We start from the raw sequence: 20,935 nt of genomic DNA on the forward strand, positions 1-20,935 counted from the left end.
CCTGGTAGTAGTAATAGTAGTGTCAATAGCAGTAGTAGTAGCTAGCAGTCTAGTCGTAGTAGTAGCACTATAGTAGTAGTAGTAGTAGCTAACAGTTTAGTAGAAGTAGTTTAAGTGGCAGTAGTAGCAATTTAGTAGGTGTAGCAGTAGCAGTAATAGCAACAGTAGAAGTATCAGTAGCAGTCTGGTATTAGTAGTAAGTAGTAGCAGTTTGGTCGTAGTAGTAGTAGTATTAGTAGTAGAAATAGTCAAAGTAGTTGCAGTAGTAGTGGCAGTCTGGTAGTAGTGATATAGTTACTGGTAGTAGACATCTGGTAGTAGTAGCAGTATGATAGTAGTAGTAGTAGTAGTAGTAGAAGTAGTAATAATAGTAGCAGTCTGGTCGTAGGTCTAGCAGTATATTAGTAATGGTAGCTAGCAGTTAGGTGGAAGTAGTAGTAGTGGCAGTAGCAGTAGTAATAGTAGTAGCAGCAGTAGCAGTCTGGTAGTAGTAGTAGTCTCGTAGTAGTAGCAGTAGCAGTCTCGTAGTAGTAATAGTAGTTGCCGTTTGGTTGTAATAGTAGTAGAAGTAGTTTCAGTAGTAGTGGAAGTCTTTTAGTAGTGATAGAATTAGTGGTGGTAGCTGTCTGGTAGTATTATTAGCAGTCTGGTAGTAGTAGTAATAGTAGTAGTAAGCAGTAGTGGGAGCAGTATCAGTTAGGTTGTAGTAGTAGAAGTAGTAATAATAGTAGCAGTCTGGTCATAGTACTAGCAATATATTAGAAATGGTAGCTAGCAGTTAAGTAGAAGTAGTAGTAGTTGCAGTAGCAGTAGTAATAGTAACAATAGTAGCAGTCTGGTAGTAGTAGTAACAGTCTGGTAAAAGTAGTAGTAGTAACAGTCTGGTAATAGTAGTAGTAGTAGTGTAGCTTTCTTCCCTGCGTGGATGCCGACAATATGACCAGAACACTGTGGACTACTTCCTTCCAAGAGCGTGTTGAGTACTTCCTGTTCCTATGAAGACATGATGACTATTTGTTTCAGACGCTGACGTGGCGTTCCAAAGATGTCAGCAAGTGTGCGGTCCGGGGAAAGAACAGCGTGAGTTAGCCGACGTCTTCTTGCCACCAGTGTTTTTCATGCTGAACCTGACTCCGTTGGTTCAGGACGAATGTTTCAACTACGTCAAAGTCCTGGTGCCACGAGACGACGAGACCCTGTTTGCCTGCGGGACCAACGCCTTCAACCCCACCTGTCGGAACTACAAGGTGAGCAAAACCTCTGACCTTCTCCATGCGGCCGGACGGACACTTCACTCCTTTTTTGGCCGACAGATGACCACGCTGGAGCAGGTGGGGCCGGACCTGGTGGGCCAGGCTCGTTGTCCTTTCGAGTCGGGACAGTCCATCGCGGGACTGTTTGCCGGTGAAGTCGCTTGCTGTAGAAGATCTTTTATCACTTTTGTCGTGCCGAACTGACCATGTGACCTTTTGCAATAGGCGGAGACTTCTACTCGGCCACCATGACCGACTTCCTTGCCAGTGACGCCGTGATCTACCGGAGCCTCGGAGACGGGCGGCCCGTCCTGAGGACTGTCAAGTACGACTCCAAGTGGCTCCGAGGTGGGTCACGTGACATGAGGATTGGTTTTGAAGATGCCTCCCACTTAAAAATACCAACCCTGACGGGTTCCCGCAGAGCCACACTTTCTGCACGCCGTGGACTACGGAAGCTACGTCTACTTCTTCCTGCGTGAGATAGCAGTGGAGTACACCGCCTTGGGGAAGGTAAGCGGGCGCTATCATTAGTGTGCAAAGATGGCAATCCGATTGGGACCGGACACTTGTCTGTCGGCAGGTTGTGTTTTCTCGGGTGGCGCGAGTGTGTAAGAATGATAACGGCGGCTCCCCAAGAGTTCTGGACAAGTACTGGACTTCCTTTCTGAAGGTGAAACCCTACATCTCTTACTCTCAGTCTGTTAATACAAAGGGAAGTGGGATGAGCCTCGAGGGGAAGTGCGGCAGGACTGTAGTCACCTTTTGGTCTTGGCGCAGGCCCGTCTGAACTGTTCGGTTCCGGGAGATTCTTTCTTCTATTTTGACGTGCTGCAGTCACTCACCAATGTGCTGCAGATCAACGGCAGGCCCGCCGTGGTCGGTGTCTTCACCACGCAGGCCAACAGGTTAGTGACAAAGAGAAATGTTGATGCTCGTGTGCTAGCAAGGCGTTCAAAACGTTGTCGCTTGCGTCTTGGCAGCATCCCCGGCTCTGCAGTTTGTGCGTTCTACATGGATGACATTGAGAAGGTGTTCAACGGAAGGTTCAAAGAGCAGCGGAACAGCGACTCATCGTGGACTCCGGTACCTGATGAGCAGGTTCCCAAACCCAGGTGAGAGCTTACAGAGTCTAGTCTGTCCTACTGCCAGAGGTCACAGTATCGCTTAACGCTGCACATTCTTTAAACGTGTATCGCAGACCCGGGTCGTGTGCGGGCGATGGCCCGGCCGCCGACTTCAAGTCTTCCGTTCAGTTCCCGGACGAGACGCTGATGTTTATCAAGTCGCACCCTCTGATGGACGAAGCTGTTCCCTCCGTCAACCACCGGCCTTTTTTCACCAGGACGTCCGACAGGTAGTCGTGGTCTTCTAGTCTACGACTTCTGTTGTCTACTTGCATCGTAAACAAAACGGCAGATGCATAACTGCGTACTAAAAAGATGAAGTGGACCGTTCAGTAATTCTGGAGTTGGAAGGAGGCTTGGCTCCCAAATCTTGCACCTTGTTGTCCTTTCACATGCTCATTCTTCAGTGACGGTTAATCCATGACATCCTCCCCCTTCCCCCGCACGGCCCATCGGTAGGCTCAGACAAAGGAAGAAAACTGGACATCGTGTTGTCTTCCTCACAGGTCCAAGCTGACCCAGATTGTGGTGGACGTGGCAGCTGGCCCCAACAAGGATTGGACCGTCATGTTCCTAGGCTCGGACGAGGGGAGAGTCCTGAAGGTTTTGACCGGCATACTTCCCAATGACACTATCGGATCCAAACTTCTGGAGGACATAGACGCCTATGATCCATCTAGGTAAAAAGCTTCCTTCGTCCCGAAGGTATCCTGTCCTAGTTTTTGTATTTACCCGTCGCCTACCTGCAGGTGTGATATTCAGGACCGGCAAGACAGGAAGGTTCTGGGCCTGGAGCTGGACAAGGACCATCACGCCTTGTTCGTGGCATTCAGCAGCTGTGTCATCCGAGTGCCGCTCAGCCGCTGCGGCAGACATGGTGCCTGCAAAAAGTAGGAATCAAACGCACGCTGCCACAGTCCCTAGCCTGCCTGCGTTCAGTCCCTATCCAGTCCCCTTCGACTGCGTTCAGTCCGTATCCAATCCACCTTCAGTTTGTATCCAATCTGCATCCAGTTGGCGTTTAGTCCTTGTGCTGTCCGTGTCGGGTTCATATCAAATCCGCGTTCAGTCTGTACCCTGGCCATGTTCCGTCCACATCCTGTCGACGTTTGCGAGCTGATTCTCAGCTTCCACGTAGGCTGAATGCGGACTAGATATCAACTGATCGTAGCTATGCGGACAAATGAAAAACTCTTCTCTCAGCTCAGTCATTTCAAATTAAAAGCCTGTCAGTAACTACTAATTGTCATGTAAACAGTGCATGGAGATTTTCACAATAAGGTTTCTCCTTTCTTGCAGGGCATGTTTGGCCTCTCAAGACCCGTACTGCATCTGGCTGCGCACGGGGAGCTGCACTAACATGGCGCCAGGTTTCAAGTACGGCGTCACTTCCTATCTCTTTCCTTGAAATGTTTCAGTCTTCTTGGTTTGTCGGAGTTGACGTTCAGAACTTCACGGTTTGCTGTCCATTGAGAATATTCCATTTTCGGTGTGATAATAATCCGAGGTCTCATCCTCCGCGTGGGCGTTTAGCGCTGGAAAATACTTCTGCTAAAACGTCTCCTCCCCCTCACTGCAGGGCGGGGTTCGAACAAGACATCGGGGGCGACCACTCGACTGCTGCCGGCTGTAACGGTGAGATGCGCCATGGCTGTTGCCATGACGACGAGTGCACAACTTCAAAGTCTCCCTTGTGGTTTCGCAGCTGACGACTTGGAGAACTCCCGTGACCAGGAGTCACCCGCCGACTCTGCATACGGTAAGTTAGGCCTGCCACCGGTTGAGGCCACCATTCCCACACAAACTTTGGTGTCTACGCTGTTGCAGTAGCACTTCTTCACCAGCAGGCATCTTGGGTGTGTCTTGCAGGGGTCCAGGGTCTTCCTGACGTGGACCAGCACTCAGCCGCTCACGTGCATTACACGCTGCTCCTCGCCTGCGTGCTGCTCGCCTTCTTCCTGGGCGCCATCTTGTCTGCCTTCCTGGCGTCGTGCTACTGCGACCGCAGCTCCGACCACCGCAAGAGGAAGTTGTCCAAGGACCCTGAAGTGGCGCTGCCACCTGCCCTGTCTCTGCGCTCTCTCGCCAAGCTCAACGGCCTCCTGGACGGACAGCCCGAGGTATATGTTTCGTGGGGGGTGTATCGACACAGGAAGAGCTTTTATTTTCATAGACCGTTTTGTCACCCTCAGGACGAGAAGACAGACATATCCACCTGTCCAAAGGTGTATCCCTCTTTCATCCCCAGCGCAGGCACAGAGACGCACATTTTCAGTGCTGCGCACCAGAACCTTCCTCTGGGAGAAGCTCAACTCAGCCTTTGCCAGGTACCGCCCACTACCTTGTTCGCCATAAGTACTGGGATGCACCAACTTCAAAAATCATTTATGAACATCCAGCCATCTATCCATCTTCTTCCGCTTATCGTCCAGCTCTTCCCAGGGGATCCCGAGGCGTTCCCATACCAGCCGGGAGTCATAGTCTTCCCAATGTGTCCCGGGTCTTCCCCGTGGCCTCCTACCGGTTGGACGTGCCCTAAACACCTCCCTAGGGAGGCGTTCGGGTGGCATCCTGACCAGATGCCCGAGCCACCTCATCTGGAGCAGCGGCTTTACTTTGAGTTCCTCCCGGATGGCAGAGCTTCTCACCCTATCTCTAAGGGAGAGACCCGCCAGCCGGCGGAGGAAACTCATTTAGGCCGCTTGTACCCGTGATCTTATCCCTTCGGTCATAACCCAAAGCTCATGACCATAGGTGAGGACAGACATATCCACCTGTCCAAAGGCGTATCCCTCTTTCATCCCCAGTGCAGGCACAGAGACGCACATTTTCAGTGCTGCGCACCAGAACCTTCCTCTGGGAGAAGCTCAACTCAGCCTTTGCCAGGTACCGCCCACTACCTTGTTCGCCATAAGTACTGGGATGCACCAACTTCAAAAATCATTTATGAACATCCAGCCATCTATCCATCTTCTTCCGTTTATCGTCCAGCTCTTCCCGGGGGATCCCGAGGCGTTCCCAGGCCAGCCGGGAGTCATAGTCTTCCCAATGTGTCCTGGGTCTTCCCCGTGGCCTCCTACCGGTTGGACGTGCCCTAAACACCTCCCTAGGGAGGCGTTCGGGTGGCATCCTGACCAGATGCCCGAACCACCTCATCTGGCTCCTCTCCATGTGGAGGAGCAGCGGCTTTACTTTGAGTTCCTCCCGGATGACAGAGCTTCTCACCCTATCTCTAAGGGAGAGACCCGCCACCTGGCAGAGAAAGCTCATTTTGTACCCGTGATCTTGTCCTTCCGGTCATAACCCAAAGCTCATGACCATGGGTGAGGATGGGAACGTAGATCGACCGGTAAATTGAGAGCTTTACCTTCCGGCTCAGCTCCTTCTTCACCACAACGGATCGATACAGCGTCCGCATTACTGAAGACGCCGCCTGTCGATCTCACGATCCACTCTTGCCTCACTCGCGAACAAGACTCCGAGGTACTTGAACTCCTCCACTTGGGGCAGGGTCTCCTCCCCAACCAGGAAATGGCACTCGGATCATATGAAATTATTTTTGAACACTGTTTTCCGCGCACAAAGAAAGATCCATCAGATGAGTAGAAGAGGTTTGACCTCAGACTTGCAGAAGAGTGGAAGGTGTTCTCCAATACCTTTGTGTTTACCGCTCAGAACCCGAACCCAGGTGCAGTGGTCTCTAACTTGTGTTGTCTTAGGAGGACGGTGAGATGTCGGGTCTTCCCACGCCAGACGCCAGCCCGGAATTCCCAAAGCCGATGAGCAAGGCTGGGCGGCAGCATCCCTATGAGAAGAAGGCTACAGACGCCATCGAGGCGGTTTCAGGGAAGTCTCAACCCACCTTCCCCCTCTCCAGGCGCCATGGCAACAGCCGTGGCGAGGACCACGAGGTTTGGCGCAACGAGCGTGCCACGGGAGACTTTCATCACTGCCACAAGTCCTGCGCCCCGGCACCGGCCGACGTGTCGGCGCTGGACGAACTGCTCAAGCACATCCAAGAGGTCAGCGCCTCAGGAAGCGGAGGCATCAAAGTCCTGACGTCCGCGTCCTCTTCCTCAGCAGAGCATCATCATCGCCAAGGCAACCGGCACCACGACAACGGCCCGTATCACCTGCAGGGAATCCCTAAGACGGAACCAACTTCACACCCCGGCGCCCCCACGCTACTCTGGGAAGGCCTGGGCAAAAGGGCGGACATCATGCCCAGTCCAAACTCCGTCAAGGCTGTGGCGGGGATTCCGTCCTCGCGGGTCATCCTAGAGATGCCCGCCCACTTGCAGCGGCATGCCCTCGTCAAGATGGGCGGCGGCCTGCCGCGTCACCACAGCTTCAACCAGCGTGCGGCGCCGCCCTTCCTGGCCAGGATGAACACCAACAGCAGCAGCAACGGGCCGCCCGCCGCCAGCGCCTGTCTGACGCGGCAACACAGCTACAGTGAAGGACCGCAAGCCCGACGGGCGGCCGTCGTGCGGCGAACCGTGTCTCTGAAACCCAAAGTCCCCCCCAAGCCCTTGTTCCTTCCCAACGTGGCCACGTCCGCGCTCTACGAGGCGCCAAAGGACCACTACTGAGGCGCTCAAGAAGGAGAAAAGAGAGCGTCTTCTTTGATCGGTAGCATGAAGAGACGGCCCCTCCCACTTTGCATCACATGACCCTCAGGCTGAGGTACCTCTCCCCAGAACCTTTTGTACCATATTGGTATGTGTCACTCCGCTAAGGGGGCGGGGCTTCTTGCAAGAGCAATAACACGGGCTAACAGACGAGGTTAGCATGTGGCTAGGAACTTTCCCACTTTTGGATCTGGAGTTGAAATAAAGTTTTCAAACAACAAAAAAACCCAGTTGTTATCGAGGCCTTTTAAACTGAAATCCTGAACAGGAAGAGGAAATGACCTCGGTTACTCATGTTGCTACATTTTTGTAATAGACAAAGTTCAGTGGGCGGGTTGTGTGACCAGATTAGTAGATTGTTTTCCTCCCTGCGCCATGACTAGGGAAGGTTGTTTGGATTGGGTCATATAAGTTCATGCTGTGCACACATTTTCAGGTAAACATACTTCAAACTGAGTTACTCATGTTATGTTTTTTAATAATCCACAAAGTTCAATGGGCAGGTTTTGTTATGTGTGACCAGATTAGTAGATTTTTTCCCCCCTGCGCCATGACTAGGGAAGGTTGTTTGGATTGGGTCATATAAGTTCATGCTGTGCACACATTTTCAGGTAAACATACTTCAAACTGAGTTACTCATGTTATGTTTTTTAATAATCCACAAAGTTCAATGGGCAGGTTTTGTTATGTGTGACCAGATTAGTAGATTTTTTCCCCCCTGCGCCATGACTAGGGAAGGTTGTTTGGATTGGGTCATATAAGTTCATGCTGTGCACACATTTTCAGGTAAACATACTTCAAACTGAGTTACTCATGTTATGTTTTTTAATAATCCACAAAGTTCAATGGGCAGGTTTTGTTATGTGTGACCAGATTAGTAGATTTTTTCCCCCCTGCGCCATGACTAGGGAAGGTTGTTTGGATTGGGTCATATAAGTTCATGCTGTGCACACATTTTCAGGTAAACATACTTCAAACTGAGTTACTCATGTTATGTTTTTTAATAATCCACAAAGTTCAATGGGCAGGTTTTGTTATGTGTGACCAGATTAGTAGATTTTTTCCCCCCTGCGCCATGACTAGGGAAGGTTGTTTGGATTGGGTCATATAAGTTCATGCTGTGCACACATTTTCAGGTAAACATACTTCAAACTGAGTTACTCATGTTATGTTTTTTAATAATCCACAAAGTTCAATGGGCAGGTTTTGTTATGTGTGACCAGATTAGTAGATTTTTTCCCCCCTGCGCCATGACTAGGGAAGGTTGTTTGGATTGGGTCATATAAGTTCATGCTGTGCACACATTTTCAGGTAAACATACTTCAAACTGAGTTACTCATGTTTTTTTAATAATCCACAAAGTTCAGTGGGCAGGTTTTGTTATGTGTGACCGGATTAGTTGATTTTTTCCCCTGTGCGCCATGACTAGGGAAGGTTGTTTGGATTGGGTCGTATAAGTTGATGCTGTGCACACATTTTCAAGAACGGAAATACTCACTTGGTTACATTTTTATAATCCAAAAGCCAATTTGCTCAACTTACCTTTAACTCTACTTTTTTATTATTATTATTATCTTCATGATTTCTCACAATAAATATAAATAGAAACAGATAAATACCCCCCCCTAAAAAAGGGTATTTCTGTCCGTCGTACATTTTTTTTCCGTCTACGGAAAGTTTTTTTGTAGAGAATAAATGATGAAAAAAACACTTAACTGAATGGTTTAAAAGAGAAAACAGGGAAAAAAATGAAAATTACATTTTGAAACATAGTTTATCTTCAATTTCGACTCTTTAAAATTCAAAATTCAACTGAAAAATATGAAGAGAAAAACTCGCTAATTCGAATCTTTTTGAAAAAATTAAAAAAATAACTTATGGAACATCATTAGAACATTTTTTCCTGATTAAGATCAATTTTAGAATTTTGATGACATGTTTTAAATAAGTTAAAATCCAATCTGCACTTTGTTAGAATATATAACAAAATGGACCAAGCTATATTTCTAACAAAGACAAATCATTATTTCTTCTAGATTTTCCAGAACAAAAATTTTAAAAGAAATTCAAGACTTTGAAATAAGATTTAACTTTGATTCTACAGATTTTTGATTTGCCAGAATATTTTTGTTTTATTTTAATCATAATACAGTGGTCCCCAACCTTTTTGTAGGGGGAGGGGGATGTTTTTTTGTTTTTGTCGTGAAAAAGGGAGTTTTTTTGGGTTAGTGCACTAATTGTAAGTGTTTTTTATGTTCATTTAAAAAAAATTAAAATAAATAAATATAATGTCAAAAAACAAAAAAACACATTTTTTTTTTAATTCTTCTGCGGTTTGGTACCGGGTCGGGGGATTTATTTATTAACTTTTTTTTTTTTTTGTCGTGAAAAAGGGAGTTTTTTTGGGTTGGTGCACTAATTGTAAGTGTTTTTTATGTTCATTTAAAAAAATACAAAAAAATAAATATAATGTCAAAAAACAAAAACACATTTTTTTTAAAATTCAATCAATCAATCAATCAATGTTTATTTATATAGCCCCAAATCACAAATGTCTCAAAGGACTGCACAAATCATTACGACTACAACATCCTCGGAAGAACCCACAAAATTAAGAATTAAATTCTTCTGCGGTTTGGTACCGGGCCGGGGGATTTATTTATTTACTTCTTTTTTTTTTTTGTCGTGAAAAAGGGAGTTTTTTTGGGTTGGTGCACTAATTGTAAGTGTTTTTTATGTTCATTTAAAAAAAATGAAAATAAATAAATATGTCAAAAAACAAAAAAAAACATTTTTTTAATTTCTTCTGCCGTTTGGTACCGGGCCGGGGGATTTATTTATTAACTTTTTATTTTTTTTGTCGTGAAAAAGGGAGTTTTTTTTGGGTTGGTGCACTAATTGTGTTTTTTATGTTCATTTAAAAAAATAAATATAATGTCAAAAAACAAAAACACATTTTTTTTTAATTCTTCTGCGGTTTGGTACCGGGTCGGGGGATTTATTTATTTATTTATTTACTTCTTTTTTTTTGTCATGAAAAAGGGAGTTTTTTTGGGTTGGTGCACTAATTGTGTTTTTTATGTTCATTTAAAAAATATATATATATATATATATATATATAATGTCAAAAAACAAAAACAATTTTTTTTTTTTAATTGGTACCGGGCCGGGGGATTTATTTATTTACTTCTTTTTTTTTGTCATGAAAAAGGGAAGTTTTTTTGGGTTGGTGCACTAATTGTAAGTGTTTTTTATGTTCATTTAAAAAATAATAATAAATAAATAAATATAATGTCAAAAATCTATTTTTTTTTTTTTTTTTTTAATTCTTCTGCGGTTTGGTACCGGGCCGGGGGATTTATTTATTTACTTTTTTTTTTTTGTCGTGAAAAAGGGAGTTTTTTTTTGGGTAGGTGCACTAATTGTAAGTGTTTTTTATGTTCATTTAAAAAAATTTGAAAAAAATAAATATGTTAAAAAACAAAAAAACAAATTTTTTTTTAATTCTTCTGCGGTTTGGCCGGGGGGATTTATTTATCTACTTCTTTTTTGTTGTTGTCGTGAAAAAGGGAGTTTTTTGGGGTTGGTGCACTAATTGTAAGTGTATCTTGAGTTTTTTATGTTGATTTAAAAAAAAATAAAAATAAAATAAAAACTTTCTTCTGCGGCCCGGTATCAATCGAGCGGGCCGCGGCCCGGTGGTTGGGGACCACTGTCATAATAAGTTTTAAGACATTTTTCACAAATATTCTTCGTCGAAAAAAGAGAAGCTAAAATTAAAAATTAAATTAAAATGTATTTATTATTCTTTACAATAAAAAATAAATACATTTACTTGAACATTGATTTAAATTGTCAGGAAAGAAGAGGAAGGAATTTAAAAGGTAAAAAGGTATATGTGTTTATAAATCCTAAAATCATTTTTAAGGTTGTATTTTTTCTCTAAAATTGTTTTTCTGAAAGTTATAAGAAGCAAAGAAAAAAATAAATGAATTTATTTAAACAAGTGAAGTCTTTAAAATATTTTCTTGGATTTTCAAATTCTATTAAGAGTTTTGTCTCTCTTAGAATTAAAAATGTCCAGCAAAGCGAGACCAGCTTGATAGTAAATAAATACAATTTAAAAAATAGAGGCAGCTCACTGGTAAGTGCTGCTATTTGAGCTATTTTTAGAACAGACCCCTGCCTTAGGGGCTTTTATGTTTAAGAATTGTTGGGATTATTGGGCTACATATTTATTTGGGGCTGTCCAGAACAAGAACAAAGTACACGGACCACAGCACGCTGTCACAAACTTACAAACAAAACTTTATTCTTATTTACCAACAGGGCAGTAAAACGGCTGATCAAACAAAACAGAAGTCATGGAGCCACTAGCTGCGCAAGAGATGATTTTTTTCTCATCCACAAAGTTCAGTGGGCAGGTTGTGTGACCAAATAAGTACATTTGTTTCCCCCTGCACCATGACTAGGGAAGGTTGTTTGGATTGGGTCATATAAGTGAATGCTGTGCACACATTTTCAAGAAAACATACTTCCAACTGAGATACTCACTTTGTTACATTTTTGTAATACACCAAGTTCAGTGGGCAGGTTGTGTGACCAGATTAGTGAATTTTTCCCCCTGCACCATGACTAGGGAAGGTTGTTTGGATTGGGTCATATAAGTAAATGCTGTGCACACATTTTCAAGGAAAACATACTTCTGACTGAGATACTCACTTTGTTACATTTTTGTAATACACAAAGTTCAGTGGGCAGGTTGTGTGACCAGATTAGTTATTTTTCCCCCCCACTGCACCATGACTAGGGAAGGTTGTTTGGATTGGGTCATATAAGTTAATGCTGTGCACGCATTTTCAAGAAAACATACTTCAAACTGAGATACTCACTTTGTTACATTTTTTATAATCTACAAAGTTCAGTGGGCAAGTTGTGTTATGTGTGACCAAGTTATTTTTCCCCCCACTGCACCATGATAGGGAAGGTTGTTTGGATTGGGTCAAATAGGTAAATGCTGTGCACACATTTTCAAGAAAAAATACTTCAAACTGAGTTACTCATGTTCGTTTTTTTTAATAATTAACAAAGTTCAGTGGGCAGGTTGTGTGACCAGATTAGTAGATTTTTTTTTCCCCTGTGCCATGACTAGGGAAGGTTGTTTGGATTGGGTCATATAGGTGAATGCTGTGCACACATTTTCAAGAAAAAATACTTCAAACTGAGTTACTCATGTTCGTTTTTTTTAATAATTAACAAAGTTCAGTGAGCAGGTTGTGTGACCAGATTAGTAGATTTTTTTTCCCTCTGTGCCATGACTAGGGAAGGTTGTTTGGATTGGGTCATATAGGTGAATGCTGTGCACACATGTTCAAGAAAACATACTTCAAACTGAGTTACTCGTGTTGTTACCTTATTTATAATCCACAAAATTCAGTGGGGAGGTTGTGTGACCAGATTAGTTTATTTTTCCCCCTGCACCATGACTAGGGAAGGTTGTTTGGATTGGGTCATATAAGTAAATGCTGTGCACACATTTTCAAGGAAAACATACTTCCAACTGAGATACTCACTTTGTTACAATTTTGTAATCCACAAAGTTCAGTGGGCAGGTTGTGTGACCAGATTAGTTTATTTTTCCCCCTGCACCATGACTAGGGAAGGTTGTTTGGATTGGGTCATATAAGTAAATGCTGTGCACACATTTTCAAGGAAAACATACTTCCAACTGAGATACTCACTTTGTTACAATTTTGTAATCCACAAAGTTCAGTGGGCAGGTTGTGTGACCAGATTAGTGAATTTTTCCCCCTGCACCATGACTAGGGAAGGTTGTTTGGATTGGGTCATATAAGTAAATGCTGTGCACACATTTTCAAGGAAAACATACTTCGAACTGAGTTACTCGTGTTGTTACGTTATTTATAATCCACAAAGTTCAGTGGGGAGGTTGTCTGACCAGATTAGTTATTTTCCCCCCACTGCACCATGACTAGGGAAGGTTGTTTGGATTGGGTCGTATAGGTAAATGCTCTGCACACATATTCAAGAAAATGTACTTCAAACTGAGTTACTCGTGTTCTTACGTTTTTTATAATCCAAAAAATTCAGTTAGCAGGTTGTTTGACCAGATTAGTGGATTTTTTTTCCCTCTGTGCCATGACTAGGGAAGGTTGTTTGGATTGGGTCATATAGGTGAATGCTGTGCACACATGTTCAAGAAAACATACTTCAAACTGAGTTACTCGTGTTGTTACCTTATTTATAATCCACAAAATTCAGTGGGGAGGTTGTGTGACCAGATTAGTTTATTTTTCCCCCTGCACCATGACTAGGGAAGGTTGTTTGGATTGGGTCATATAAGTAAATGCTGTGCACACATTTTCAAGGAAAACATACTTCCAACTGAGATACTCACTTTGTTACAATTTTGTAATCCACAAAGTTCAGTGGGCAGGTTGTGTGACCAGATTAGTTTATTTTTCCCCCTGCACCATGACTAGGGAAGGTTGTTTGGATTGGGTCATATAAGTAAATGCTGTGCACACATTTTCAAGGAAAACATACTTCCAACTGAGATACTCACTTTGTTACAATTTTGTAATCCACAAAGTTCAGTGGGCAGGTTGTGTGACCAGATTAGTGAATTTTTCCCCCTGCACCATGACTAGGGAAGGTTGTTTGGATTGGGTCATATAAGTAAATGCTGTGCACACATTTTCAAGGAAAACATACTTCGAACTGAGTTACTCGTGTTGTTACGTTATTTATAATCCACAAAGTTCAGTGGGGAGGTTGTCTGACCAGATTAGTTATTTTCCCCCCACTGCACCATGACTAGGGAAGGTTGTTTGGATTGGGTCGTATAGGTAAATGCTCTGCACACATATTCAAGAAAATGTACTTCAAACTGAGTTACTCGTGTTCTTACGTTTTTTATAATCCAAAAAATTCAGTTAGCAGGTTGTTTGACCAGATTAGTGGATTTTCCTCTGCGCCATGACTAGAAAGGTTGTTTGGATTGGGTCATATAGGTAAATGACGTGCACACATTTTCAAAAAAACATACTTCCAACTGAGTTACTCGTGTTCTTACGTTTTTTATAATCCACAAAGTTCAGTGGGCAGGTTGTGTTATGTGTGAGCAGATCAGTAGATTTTTTTTTTCTGCGCCATGACTAGGGAAGGTTGTTTGGATTTGGTCATATAGGTAAATGATGTGCACACATTTTCAGGTAAACACACTTCAAACTGAGTTACTTTTGTTGTCCACCGGGTGGCGACTACTTGACTACTACGTAAAAAAACTAACAAAACCCCCAAAAGTGGTAGCTAAGTTTTGTCTCCGGATCGTGCAGTCCGAGCACACCATGATTCCGAGAGCGGTTCCTGAGCGACGTTACCTTATAAGGTCAAGTGGGGGCGTGGCGCGAGGCGGGGTTCCACCGCAAATTGCGGGAAGGTTGCACACGCCGGAGTATTTTGGTGTGCAGGCAGATTTGGGGTTCCTGGCATCCGGACCGGGTGCGGGGCAGATTTGAGGTTCCAGGCATCCAGACGGGTGCCGGGCAGAATTGGGGTTCCAGGCTTCCAGACCGGGTGCGGGGCAGATTTAAGGTTCCAGGCATCCAGACAGGTGCGGGGCAGAATTGGGGTTCCAGGCATCCGGACAGGGTGCGGGGCAGAATTGGGGTTCCAGGCTTCCAGACCGGGTGCGGGGCAGATTTGAGGTTCCAGGCATCCAGACGTGTGCGGGGCAGAATTGGGGTTCCAGGCATCCAGACAGGTGCGGGGCGGAATTGGGGTTCCAGGCTTCCGGACCGGGTGCGGGGCAGATTTGAGGTTCCAGGCATCCAGACGGGTGCGGGGCAGAATTGGGGTTCCTGGCTTCCGGACCGGGTGCGGGGCGGATTTGGGGTTCCAGGCATCCAGACGGGTGCGGGGCAGAATTGGGGTTCCAGGCATCCAGACGGGTGCGGGGCAGAATTGGGGTTCCTGGCTTCCGGACCGGGTGCGGGGCAGATTTGGGGTTCCAGGCATCCAGACGGGTGCGGGGCAGATTTGGGGTTCCTGGCTTCTGGACCGGGTGTGGTCCCTGAGGCCTGAGGTAGCAGGGTGAGGAACCACCCCCATCTGGTGGTCACTTGTTGTGGCGCCCGTGTGTGAGGACGGCATTTTGTGGCGTCTGACTCTCGTGTTTTCGCCTGTGACGCCTGTAGTTGGAGTAGTCGCTGAAGCGCCGGCCGCAGTCGTCGCAGCCGTACGGTTTTTCGCCGGTGTGCACGCGCAGGTGTTTCTGGTAGCCGTCGAAGCGGGTCAGTCTCTTGCCGCAGATGCCGCACGTGTACGACTTGTCCGCTTTGTCCTTTCCGCCGTGGTTCCGCATGGGCTTGGAGCGGGGTTTTCGCCTCCTGCGTGGTCCGGCGCGTGCGCGGTCCGTCTGCGTGGACGTCCCCGGCTGGGGGTCTGGGTCGAAGTCCTCTGCGCTGTGGAGGACGTCGTCGGGCCAAGCCTCCAGGTCGCCACTCAGGAATACGGAGACTTCGGGCTCAGAACCAGGAGGAGTGTCTTCCTGCTGGGGCTCCTCCTCTTTGACGGTCAGGGGGGTGTGGTCTTCCAGGTTCAGATCCACCGTCCAATCATGCGGCTCGCTGGGCGCTGACAGGAAGTGACATCACAAAGTGAACTTTTTATTCAGCTTTTTTTGTTACTAGGAAGTATTAAAGTGCTCGCTTTTTGCTTGCTAGCATGCTAACTATTATAATGGTCACGTTAGCTTGCTAGCATCAACATGCTAACTTTTTGAGCTGGTTTTGGTACCTTTTACCCCAGAGTCATAATACTTGGTATGTGACGCATGCTAACTATTATTATGGTCACGTTAGTTTGCTAGCATGCTAACATTAGCTTGTTAGCATGCTCATATTAACATGCTAACTTTTTGAGCTAGTTTTGCTACCGTTTACCCCAAAGTCCTAATACTTGGTATGTGACGCATGCTAACTATTATTATGGTCACGTTAGCTTGCTAGCATGCTAACATTAGCTTGCCAGCATGCTAACGTTAACATGCTAACTGTTTGAGCTAGTTTTGCTACCGTTTGCCCCAGAGTCATAATAATTGGCATGTGACGCATGCTAACTATTATTATGGTCACGTTAACTTACTAGCATCCTAATTTTTTGAGCGTATTTTTGCTACCTTTTAGCCCAGAGTCATAATACTTGGTATGTGATACATGCTAACTATTATTATGGTCACGTTAACTTGCTAGCATGCTAACATTAACATGCTAACTTTTTGAGCTAGTTTTGCTACCTTTTACCCCAGAGTCATAATACTTGGTATGTGACAAATGCTAACTATTATTATGGTCACGTTAGCTTGCTAGCATGCTAACATTAGCTTGCCAGCATGCTAACGTTAACATGCTAACTGTTTGAGCTAGTTTTGCTACTGTTTGCCCCAGAGTCATAATAATTGGCATGTGACGCATGCTAACTATTATTATGGTCACGTTAGCTTACTAGCATCCTAACTTTTTGAGCGTATTTTTGCTACCTTTTAGCCCAGAGTCATAATACTTGGTATGTGATACATGCTAACTATTATTATGGTCACGTTAACTTGCTAGCATGCTAACATTAACATGCTAACTTTTTGAGCTAGTTTTGCTACCTTTTACCCCAGAGTCATAATACTTGGTATGTGACAAATGCTAACTATTATTATGGTCACGTTAGCTTGATAGCATGCTAACATCAACATGCTAACTTTTTGAGCTAGTTTTGCTATCTTTTACCCCAGAGTCATAATACTTGGTATGTGACACATGCTAACTATTATTATGGTCACGTTAGCTTGCTAGCATGCTAACATTAACATGCTAACTTTTTGAGCTAGTTTTTGCTACCTTTTACCCCAGAGTCATAATACTTGATATGTGACAAATGCTAACTATTATTATGGTCACGTTAGCTTGCTAGCATGCTAACATTAACATGCTAACTTTTTGAGCTACCTTGAGTTACCTTTTACCCCAGAGTCATAATACTTGGTATGTGACAAATGCTAACTTTTATTATGGTCACGTTAGCTTGCTAGCCTGCTAACATCAACATGCTAACTTTTTGAGCTAGTTTTGCTACCTTTTACCCCAGAGTCATAATACTTGGTATGTGACACATGCTAACTATTATTATGGTCACGTTAGCTTGCTAGCATGCTAACATCAACATGCTAACTTTTTGAGCTAGTATTGCTACCTTTTACCCCAGAGTCATAATACTTGGTATGTGACACATGCTAACTATTATTATGATCACGTTAGCTTGATAGCATGCTAACATTAACATGCTAACTTTTTGAAATAGTTTTGCTACCTTTTACCCCAGAGTCATAATACTTGGTATGTGACGCAAGCTAACTATTATTATGGTCACGTTAGCTTGCTAGCATTCTAACATTAGCTTGTTAGCATGCGCATATTAACATGCTAACTTTTTGAGCTAGTTTTGCTACCGTTTACCCCAGAGTCATAATACTTGGTATGTGACGCATGCTAACTATTATTATGGTCACGTTAGCTTGCTAGCATGCTAACATTAGCTTGCCAGCATGCTAACATTAACATGCTAACTGTTTGAGGTAGTTTTGCTACTGTTTGCCCCAGAGTCATAATAATTGGTATGTGACGCATGCTAACTGTTATTATGGTCACGTTAATTTTCTAGCATGCTAACATTAACTTGCCAGCATGCTAACATTAATATGCTAACTTTTTGAGCTAGTTTTGCTACCGTTTACCCCAGAGTCATAATACTTGGTATGCGACGCATGCTAACTATTATTATGGTCACGTTAGCTTGCTAGCATGCTAACATTAGCTTGCCAGCATGCTAACATTAACATGCTAACTGTTTGAGGTAGTTTTGCTACTGTTTGCCCCAGAGTCATAATAATTGGTATGTGACGCATGCTAACTGTTATTATGGTCACGTTAACTTTCTAGCATGCTAACATTAACTTGCCAGCATGCTAACATTAATATGCTAACTTTTTGAGCTAGTTTTGCGACCGTTTACGCCAGAGTCATGTTACTTGGCATGTGACACTTGTTAACTTTTAGCATGCACATGATAGCAAGCGAGCAAGCTAACCAAAACACGCAAACTTTTTCAACTGCTTTTACACTTTTAGTAACATTCATAATAACATGTAGTATATACATGATGTAAGTATATATGTAGTATCTAGTAACATTCATAATAACATGTAATATATACATGATGTAAGTATATATGTAGTATCTAGTAACATTCATAATAACATGTCATATATACATGATGTAAGTATATATGTAGTATCTAGTAACATTCATAATAACATGTAATATATACATGATGTAAGTATATATGTAGTATCTAGTAACATTCATAATAACATGTCATATATACATGATGTAAGTATATATGTAGTATCTAGTAACATTCATAATAACATGTCGTATATACATGATGTAAGTATATATGTAGTATCTAGTAACATTCATAATAACATGTCATATATACATGATGTAAGTATATATGTAGTATCTAGTAACATTCATAATAACATGTCATATATACATGATGTAAGTATATATGTAGTATCTAGTAACATTCATAATAACATGTCATATATACATGATGTAAGTATATATGTAGTATCTAGTAACATTCATAATAACATGTCATATATACATGATGTAAGTATATATGTAGTATCTAGTAACATTCATAATAACATGTCATATATACATGATGTAAGTATATATGTAGTATCTAGTAACATTCATAATAACATGTCATATATACATGATGTAAGTATATATGTAGTATCTAGTAACACTCATAATAACATGTAATATATACATGATGTAAGTATATATGTAGTATCTAGTAACATTCATAATAACATGTCATATATACATGATGTAAGTATATATGTAGTATCTAGTAACATTCATAATAACATGTCATATATACATGATGTAAGTATATATGTAGTATCTAGTAACATTCATAATAACATGTAATATATACATGATGTAAGTATATATGTAGTATCTAGTAACATTCATAATAACATGTCGTATATACATGATGTAAGTATATATGTAGTATCTAGTAACATTCATAATAACATGTCGTATATACATGATGTAAGTATATATGTAGTATCTAGTAACATTCATAATAACATGTCATATATACATGATGTAAGTATATATGTAGTATCTAGTAACATTCATAATAACATGTCATATATACATGATGTAAGTATATATGTAGTATCTAGTAACATTCATAATAACATGTCATATATACATGATGTAAGTATATATGTAGTATCTAGTAACATTCATAATAACATGTCATATATACATGATGTAAGTATATATGTAGTATCTAGTAACATTCATAATAACATGTCATATATACATGATGTAAGTATATATGTAGTATCTAGTAACACTCATAATAACATGTAATATATACATGATGTAAGTATATATGTAGTATCTAGTAACATTCATAATAACATGTCATATATACATGATGTAAGTATATATGTAGTATCTAGTAACATTCATAATAACATGTCATATATACATGATGTAAGTATATATGTAGTATCTAGTAACATTCATAATAACATGTAATGTATACATGATGTAAGTATATATGTAGTATCTAGTAACATTCATAATAACATGTAATGTATACATGATGTATGTATATATGTAGTATCTAGTAACATTCATGATAACATGTAATATATACATGATGTAAGTATATATGTAGTATCCAGTAACATTCATAATAACATGTAATATATACAGGATGTAAGTATATATGTAGTATCTAGTAACATTCATAATAACATGTAATATTATCATGATGTGAGTATATATGTCATGTAGTAATCTCCTGAATTCTAAGGTCTCAAGGTTGGCAAGTATGATGTATATTTACATCATGTATATATGACATGTTATTATGAATGTTACTAGATACTACATATATACTTACATCATGTATATGTTACATGTTATTATGAATGGTACTACATAACATATATACTTACATCACATATATATATGACATGTTATTATGAATGTTACTAGATACTACATATATACTTACATCATGTATATATGACATGTTATTATGAATGTTACTAGATACTACATATATACTTACATCATGTATATACGACATGTTATTATGAATGTTACTAGATACTACATGTGCACATATGACATGTTATTATGAATGTTACTAGATATTAAATGTGCATATATGACATGTTATTATGAATCTTACCAGATAGTACATATATACTTGCAGCCTGTGTAAACAATTGACTTTTGCTCGCATGTTTTTAAAGACTAGAATGCATTCCAGGAAGAACAAAGCGGGTGTTCTTTTGTAAGGTTAGACAAAGCAGACTAAGATGAGTCCGCCATGTTTGTTTGTGTTGGTCCGGCCGGACGTTAGCTGGAATATGAGACATGTAGTGAGACTTCGGAATAAAGTCAGTGTTGGACCTGCGCTGAAGGAGACTTGCAGAAGCCGCCGCTGCCGCTGGATCTCCCGCCTGGAGCGGCACAGTTCCCGCTCCAGGCCGGCGATGGTGCTGCCGAACACGGCCAGGATCTCCTCCGCCACCTCGGCCATGCGCTGGTTGATGAGCAGCCGCAGCATGTCCACTTTGGACATTTTGCACCTCGAGTCCCGTCTGACGCTAATTAAGGAATCGCTCGGCCGCTTGAGACGTGCCACTTCCGGGCGAGGGCAGCGTCACTTCCGGCCGGCGGCGCGCTCGGCGCCCCCTGCTGGTGCTCAGGTGCGCTAAAAGTACCACGTGACAAGAATCCAC

The 20,935-nt window shown here is 42.4% G+C and overlaps 3 protein-coding genes across 7 annotated transcripts in view; 2 read left to right on the forward strand and 1 right to left on the reverse strand.

The window, feature by feature from the left end:
- LOC133550732 (semaphorin-6D-like) overlaps positions 1-5,143 on the forward strand; it is a 23,012-nt gene extending 17,869 nt beyond the window's left edge. The window contains exons 6-21 of the mRNA XM_061896732.1: positions 1,024-1,080; positions 1,146-1,247; positions 1,314-1,404; positions 1,479-1,601; positions 1,678-1,766; positions 1,837-1,926; positions 2,034-2,161; positions 2,237-2,368; positions 2,455-2,610; positions 2,887-3,060; positions 3,130-3,270; positions 3,680-3,757; positions 3,960-4,015; positions 4,086-4,139; positions 4,250-4,500; positions 4,573-5,143. Coding sequence (XP_061752716.1) covers positions 1,024-1,080; positions 1,146-1,247; positions 1,314-1,404; positions 1,479-1,601; positions 1,678-1,766; positions 1,837-1,926; positions 2,034-2,161; positions 2,237-2,368; positions 2,455-2,610; positions 2,887-3,060; positions 3,130-3,270; positions 3,680-3,757; positions 3,960-4,015; positions 4,086-4,139; positions 4,250-4,500; positions 4,573-5,094 — 2,244 coding nt within the window. The 3' untranslated portion in view covers positions 5,095-5,143. The remainder of the gene's footprint in view (positions 1-1,023; positions 1,081-1,145; positions 1,248-1,313; positions 1,405-1,478; positions 1,602-1,677; positions 1,767-1,836; positions 1,927-2,033; positions 2,162-2,236; positions 2,369-2,454; positions 2,611-2,886; positions 3,061-3,129; positions 3,271-3,679; positions 3,758-3,959; positions 4,016-4,085; positions 4,140-4,249; positions 4,501-4,572) is intronic.
- LOC133550733 (uncharacterized) lies at positions 5,143-9,744 on the forward strand. The gene is made up of 2 exons (XM_061896733.1): positions 5,143-5,266; positions 6,100-9,744. The coding sequence occupies exon 2, from the start codon at positions 6,112-6,114 to the stop codon at positions 6,970-6,972; it is 861 nt and encodes a 286-aa protein (XP_061752717.1). The 5' UTR covers positions 5,143-5,266; positions 6,100-6,111; the 3' UTR covers positions 6,973-9,744.
- Positions 9,745-11,301: 1,557 nt separating this feature from the next.
- Positions 11,302-20,867, reverse strand: LOC133550736 (zinc finger and SCAN domain-containing protein 21-like). Of its 5 annotated transcripts, XM_061896740.1 has the most exons (4): positions 15,057-15,151; positions 14,973-15,019; positions 14,648-14,935; positions 11,302-14,610 (listed from the first exon to the last, which is right to left on the reverse strand). In XM_061896740.1, the coding sequence occupies exons 1-4, from the start codon at positions 15,142-15,144 to the stop codon at positions 14,416-14,418; spliced, it is 618 nt and encodes a 205-aa protein (XP_061752724.1). In that variant the 5' UTR covers positions 15,145-15,151; the 3' UTR covers positions 11,302-14,415. The 5 variants fall into 5 exon arrangements, 4 of the variants coding, with proteins under 4 accessions (XP_061752724.1, XP_061752723.1, XP_061752721.1 ...); XR_009806371.1 differs by adding an exon at positions 20,604-20,867 and having other exon boundaries at positions 11,302-15,019; positions 15,057-15,669; XM_061896739.1 differs by having other exon boundaries at positions 14,648-15,019.
- Positions 20,868-20,935: the final 68 nt, after the last annotated feature.

Source organism: Nerophis ophidion, linkage group LG04 (genome assembly GCF_033978795.1).
Source record: "Nerophis ophidion isolate RoL-2023_Sa linkage group LG04, RoL_Noph_v1.0, whole genome shotgun sequence".
NCBI lineage: Eukaryota > Metazoa > Chordata > Actinopteri > Syngnathiformes > Syngnathidae > Nerophis > Nerophis ophidion.